Source organism: Colobus angolensis, unplaced genomic scaffold, assembly GCF_000951035.1.
Source record: "Colobus angolensis palliatus isolate OR3802 unplaced genomic scaffold, Cang.pa_1.0 Scaffold8, whole genome shotgun sequence".
Classification (NCBI taxonomy): domain Eukaryota; kingdom Metazoa; phylum Chordata; class Mammalia; order Primates; family Cercopithecidae; genus Colobus; species Colobus angolensis.
Genome location: NW_012121820.1, coordinates 18,783,984 through 18,790,789, shown reverse-complemented (window position 1 = coordinate 18,790,789; position 6,806 = coordinate 18,783,984). Strand labels below are relative to the sequence as shown.

Sequence of the window (6,806 nt, the reverse complement as noted above, 5' to 3'; positions counted from 1 at the left end):
CTGTTCCTGTGTTAGTTTGCTGAGGATGATGGTTTCCAGCTTCATCCATGTCCCTGCAAAGGACATGAACTCATTCTTTTTTATGGCTGCATAGTATTCCGTGATGTACATGTGCCACAGTTTCTTTATCCAGTCTATCATCGATGGGCATTTGGGTTGGTTCCAAGTCTTTGCTACTGTGAATAGTGCTGCAATAAACATACATGTGTATGTGTCTTTATAGTAGAATGATAAAAAGTTGTTTCTTATAATAAGTCAAGATCTCTGTCCTATAATCTCTCATTCTGGTCTTAGTCTTGCCCTCTGTACCAACCAGAATGTCCTCCTTCATGCTCCTGTTCTCCTTAATACAGTCTCCCTTCTCCAACCTAAACACCCCTCATCTGTCCTCCCAGGACATGGTTCCCGGTCCCCTTACTCTCTTGGCCACGCTCCCTTAGTCAAGCTCCAGTTTGTCACAGTCCCTCTGCATATAAAGCCTCTAGAACTGGACTTGAAACTCCCATGCATGTTGAGACCAATGCCTGTTTCCTGTTGCTCAGCTCATCACCCTAGATTATTACCTCAGTTGCCCCAACTCTTTCATGGGGATCTTTTATTCTTTCTTCCTCCTTCTAGCCCCTGCTTCCAAATTTGACGTCTTCCTGCCTGGTCCTTTTTTGTAGACTTTACCTCTGGCCTTTCTGATAATACCTCCTCGCCCCTTCATTTCTGATCAAACACCTAATCCTGATCATTTTCCTCACTCCTTCTCCAGGCCCGTATGGTCCTGGTTCAGGCTCCCACTCAGCTGTGATGCTCCCGAATGCCCCCTGGAGACCCCACTGTTTTAAATGACCCACCTTTTCCATCCTTCCCCACGGCCATCTCTGTTTCCAGGAGCACTTGGCACTGCCAGAGATCTGCCTCTTGCCACCCCCATTGCCACTTCTAACCTCATCACTGCCTCTGCTGTCTGCCGCTCTCTTCCCTCTTCTGTCCACATTTTGTTCTCCTTGGTAGTCTCTGCTCTCTCTTTTCACTGCCACCACTCCGGGACTTCTCAGCTTTGGCTTCTCAGGACCCCAAATCCTGCCTTCTGGCTGGCAGACCAATCACATCGTATTGTCTGTGATCTCTATGTCTTTGGCTCCGTCCAGCTATTTTGGTCTCTGCTTGCATTCTGAGATTTTTCTCACTTTCCTCTGGGTTTACACCTCTTTCCGCACTTAAAGGGTGACAGACATCTTAAGAACTGGCTAACTGAGCTGTAAAGGTTAGACTTCTGACATGGCTGATGAGTGATTAATGGATCTAGGTGTAAAGAGATGAAAGCAAGGTCATTCTGTCTAAAAGTGAATGGGTCTTTTTTCCTTTAGTGGATTTTATCTCTTTTTTTTTTCATATGAAACAATGGAACCTATTGCCTCATCAAGCAAGGAGGTCAAACCACAATAGATTGAATTTCAGCAAGTGTTTTTTGAAACCTCTAATAGATACCAGGAATTGTGCTTGGTGCTTTCATGTGTATTACTAAATCTTCCCAAGATGAAATCCCTTCCTTGATATCCAGGCAGTGCCTCCTAGATCAACTGTTCACTCATTCATAAACTCAGTGATTATTTCTTGTGTCAGACACTGTGCTAAATACTATAACAGATACCAAAATAAATATGACACCATCTCTGTTCTCCAGGAACTCAATCTAGTGGGAAAAACAGACATATCCACGACTGGGTATGATACATTGTGGTAGTTGTGTGTACAAAGTACTGCGGGAGTAAAGAGGTCAGCCACTAGCTCTGACAGGGAGAGCTAAGGAAGGTTTAACAAAGGAGGTGACATTTGAGCTAGACCTTGAAGGATGAGTAGGAGTTTGCTAATGTGCTTAAAGAGAATGGGCTTTGGAGGCAGCAGAAAGAACCTGGAACTGTGAACGGCAGAGAGTGCTTTGGACTTGCTATGACTGGAATGTAGCACCCTTGCTCTAGCCTCAGGAGTTCTGCCCAGAGAAGGCAGAGGATTGTCTGGGTCACAGAGAAAGTGAGTGGCAGAGACAGGATTAAGCAGCATGAATTAGAATTATCTGACCCCGATCCATCTTACTTAGCCTCCAATACACACACACACACACGCGCGCGCACACACACACACACACAATGCCAGTCCAACCTCATGTCCTGTTCCCTGGTTTAGATGCTGTCATTTGACTGCCCCCACCCCATTTCCCCTCCTAGGAATGTGCCCGTGGGCTCTGAGGATTGTCCCCAGAGAACCTGGTTGGGGGAAACAGAGCCTAGAGAATATTAGAGAATACACTAATACTGGCCTAGCCCCACCATGTGTCTGATCCATCCCAGTGTTTAGTTCTGGCCCAGACATTTGCCTATGACCTGAGTCCGTAGATCCTGACTCCTGATGTGGCCGGGATAGACTCTGTGATGTTCGTAATGGATCCGGATGGGCTGTGAGATGCTCCTTGCTTGAGTACCCCAGAAAAGGAGCTGCATAAACCAGGTTGCCAGCTTTTTACTGAGAAGGAGCTACTTTTAAGTCCCCAGAGCACTGGAATGCTAGAGCGGACTTATGTAGAAGACCCCCTGTTCCTCACCTCCTACCATAAGCAGGAATGAGGATTTTTAAATTCCATGCTAGCTTCAAGGTGGATACTCAAAAAATACTCCATTGGCTGACTGGCTTGTCGGCAGTTACCTGTTCAGAGGTCCCTAGCTATTTCCCAAATGCTGTAATTCATCTTAGTCAAATTTTTAGAGAACCAATACAGTCCGTTGGCAGATAGGGAGGCACTGGATATATCTTAGGTTTGTACCACACCTCTTTTGGGGATGTCTTGAGGCAGCTTACAGATTAAAACATAATGTCTTGTGGCTCTACGCCTGTAATCCCAGCACTTAGGGAGGCCAAGGTGGGTGGATCACCTGAGCTCAGGAGTCCAAGACCAGCCTGGCCAAAATGGTGAAACCCTGTCGCTATTAAAAATACAAAAATTACCTGGGCATGGTGGCACATGCCTGTAATCCCAGCTACTCGGGAGGCTGAGACAGGAGAATCGCTTGAACCTGGGAGGCAGAGGTTGCAGTAAGCCGAGATAGTACCGCTGCACTCCAGCCTGGGCAACGGAGTGAGACTCCATCTCAAAATAAATAAATAAATAAAAATTCAATTTAAAAAAACAATGTCTTTATGTAAGTCTTTGAAGGATGAAACATAAAACTTGGGGGTTGAAGGATGAAAAAAGTAATTGTTACTTCCAAACATCCCCATGCTCAACACATAAGCTATAAATTTGGCTGAAATGTTCCTGGGAGAAAGACAAAAAGGGAAATGCATTGGGTTATCCAGTGTTCCTTTTGTTATATCTTAAAGTATACAGAATTTCCTATAGAGAAAGTACTTTCCTCAAGCTAAAGCCTAATAGAAAGTAATTGTGTTTGGTCCTAAGAAAGTTGAGTGAGAAGGTGAAGAGTATGTAATTCCATTTAGCCGTTGTTTCTCTGCATCCACTCAGCACCAGGCGCTATGCAGTGTCCCCAGCCTTCTGGGAGATGCTGTCATATCCATAAGTCACCCAAGAGAAAGTAGACTTGACTGCAAAAGATGAACTGCCCTCCACAGGACCCACAAGAACTGGCTCTTGGTCCCAGGAGCACATGGGAGGGCAGGATGGCTAGATTTCAAAAAACAAGAGTCAAATGGCCAGGCACAGTGGCTCACACCTGTAATCCCAGCACTTTGGGAGGCCAAGGCAGGCGGATCACTTGAGGTCAGGAGTTTGAGACCAGCCTGGCCAACATGGTGAAACCCCATCTCTAATAAAAATACAAAAATTAGCCAGGCAGTAGTGGCATGTGCCTGTAGTCCCAGCTACTTGGGAGGCTGAGGCAGGAGAATCGCTTGAACCGGGGGGCGGAGTTTGCAGTGAGCCGAGATCATGCCACTGCACTCCAGCCTGGGCAAGAGAGCAAGACTCTGTCTGAAAAAAAAAAAAAAAAAGAGAGAGAAAAAGAAAAAAAATCCGCTCAGAATGTGCCATGCTCTCCCACATTTCCAGGCAATTGCACACGCTGTATACTTCAAGTCTTAGCTTAAATCTCATCTCTACCTGGAAGCTGTCCTTGAATTCCCCTTTCTCTGTGTTGCCCTCCTCCCCACCATGGATAAGACACCCCTCTTTTGTTCTCGCATAGAACTCTGTGCACACCTGCTTTTTAGCATTGTGTTTTTACTGTGGGTTTACTTGTCAGTCTCTGAGTTCCTTATTCATCTTTATTTTTTCAGAGCCTCACACAGTGCCTAGCCTGTAGTAAGTGCTCAGTTAATGCTTGTCAAATGCACATAATGAGCAGCTACCGTGCCCATCACTGTCCTGGGCACTGGATGATTAAGCTATGGTCCCTTCCCTTGAGGAGGTTAAAGTCCCAGCACTTTGGGAGGAGGAGGAAAGGAGGAGGAGGAAGAGGAGGAAGAGGAGGAGGAGAAGACTGATATGTAAAGTAATGATTCCAGCCCAATCTTATAATATCTATAATGGGGGATTTGGGGAGCACAGAGAGGAAGAAAATAACTTAGCCTGACATGTCAAAAAATGAAAATTTTTTGCCAAACTGAGAAAAATAGTAGGCAGAGGGAAGAAGATGTATTAATACAAAGGCAGGAAAGAGAATCAATATTTAGGGAACTGCAAGTATTGATATTCTGTGCCATCATTTGGAATGGAAAGTATGTTTCAGATCCAATTGTGAGAGACAGAAAGTTGTTACTTTGTTGTATACGTTTCAAGGCTTTATTATTCTGACAATTTTGTTTGTATCATCAGATGGATTTTCTCACAAGGCAGTAAAGATGTTATAGTCACCTTTGGTGAAGCAAATAATAACATTTATAGTTTCTGATCGGCTGCCTTATGAAAAACTGTTTCATTTGACTTATAATAAAAGACACATCCATAATTAGCCTGTTCATATAGACACATGAAACAAAAGCTATAGCTAGGAGGGGAATAATGCCATTTCCTCAGGCTCTTTTCCCTTCATTGGCTTATTTGGCATTCAGGATAATCCTCTGAGGATGGGAAACGGGGTTATCTAGATTCGAGCCCAGCATGTAGCTCCTGGAAGTGCTTGTGGGCTCAACAAATACACGGATGTTTTCCTCATTTTCCAGCTGATGCCACATATTTCCTGGTACTCTTGTGTTCCTGGGTCTCCATCCCCTCATGCTTTTGGGTGGGAATAATTTTTTGTTTGCTTTTTGAGACAGAGTTTCGCTCTTTTTGCCCCAGCTGGAGTGTAATGGCATGATCTTGGCTCACTGCAACCTCTGCCTCCTGGGTTCAAGCGATTCTCGTGCCTCAGCCTCCCGAGTAGCTGAGATTACAGGAGCCCGCCACCCCGCCCAGCTAATTTTTGTATTTTAGTAGAGACGGGGTTTCACCAACAGCCAGGCTGGTCTCAAACTCCTGACCTCAGGGGATCCGCCCACCTCAGCCTCCCAAAGTGCTGAGATTACAGACATGGGCCACCGTGCCCAGCCGGGAATAATCTTTACTTACTATCCTTCTGAGTCATTGTTTGTCTGAGCTCCTTCACCCAAGCTTCTTTCAGATTCTCTTGCCTTTTTAATGTTTTTCTCCTCTTTCAAAAAAATCACTCCATGCATAAAACTTAGAAAACAGGAAAGCACAAAAAAGAAGTGCCTCGTGATACTATAACCAAAGGATACTCAGTCAATTCTTTTTTATTTAAAAAAAAAAGTTATGACATCATTTCAGACTTTCAGAAACATTTTAGAGAATAGGGCAATTTCTTTAAATATTTATTTATTTACTTATTTATTTTAGAGATGAGGTCTCACTCTGTCATCCAGCCTGGAGTGCAGTGGCATGATCATGGCTCACTATAGCCTCTTAATCCCAGGCTCAAGTGATCCTCCTGCCTCAGCCTCCCAAGTAGCTAGGACCATGGGTGCACACAAGCATGCACAGCTAATGTTTAACTTTTTTGTAGAGATGGGGTCTTGATATGTGGCCCAGGCTGGTCTCAAACTCTTGGCTTCAAGCCATCCTTTCACCTCAGCCTCTCAAAGCACTGGGATTATAAGTATGAGCCACCACACCCAGCCAACAAAGAATACTTGAATGCCCCTCACCCAAAACTATTAACATCTAACTATACTTACTTTATCTCTCTCTCTTCTCTCTGTCTCTGTTTCTCTCTTTATATATATATAGACATATATGTATATTTCTTTTTTTTTTTAAGATAGAGTCTTGCTCTGTCACCCAGGTTAGAGGGCAGTGGTGCAATCTTGGCTCAGTGCAGCCTCTGCCTCCCAGGTCCAACCGATTCTCCTGCCTCAGCCTCCCGAGTAGCCGGGATTACAGTCATGCACCACCACGACTGGCCAATTTTTGTATTTTTAGTAGATATGGGGTTTCATCATGTTGACCAAGCTGGTCTCGAACTCCTGACCTCAGGGGAACCTCCAGCCTCGGTCTCCCAAAGTGCTGGGATTTTAGGCATAAACCACCGTGCCTGGCCATATACGTATATTTCTGAACCATTTAAGAATAATATGCTAGCCAATTGTCACCTGGGCCAAAAAAAAAAGAATAAGCTACAGATACTATGCACCCTTATGTCAGCCTCAATACTTCAGTGTGTATCTCCTAAAAATCAGGAATTCTACATAATTTTTTTTTTTTTTTTTTTTTTTTTTGCTTAGTCTTGCTTTGGTTATGCAGGCTCTTTTTTGGTTCCATATGAATTTTAAGGTTTTTTCATCTTCTTGGATCTCTGGATTTATGG

The 6,806-nt window shown here is 44.3% G+C and overlaps 1 protein-coding gene across 1 annotated transcript in view; it reads left to right on the top strand.

The window, feature by feature from the left end:
• Positions 1-4,388: 4,388 nt before the first annotated feature.
• The window catches only part of MMP24 (matrix metallopeptidase 24 (membrane-inserted)), a 33,319-nt gene continuing 30,901 nt past the window's right edge, over positions 4,389-6,806 (top strand). Inside the window, exon 1 of the mRNA XM_011929165.1 lies at positions 4,389-4,493. Within this exon, the coding sequence (XP_011784555.1) occupies positions 4,389-4,493 (105 nt within the window). The remainder of the gene's footprint in view (positions 4,494-6,806) is intronic.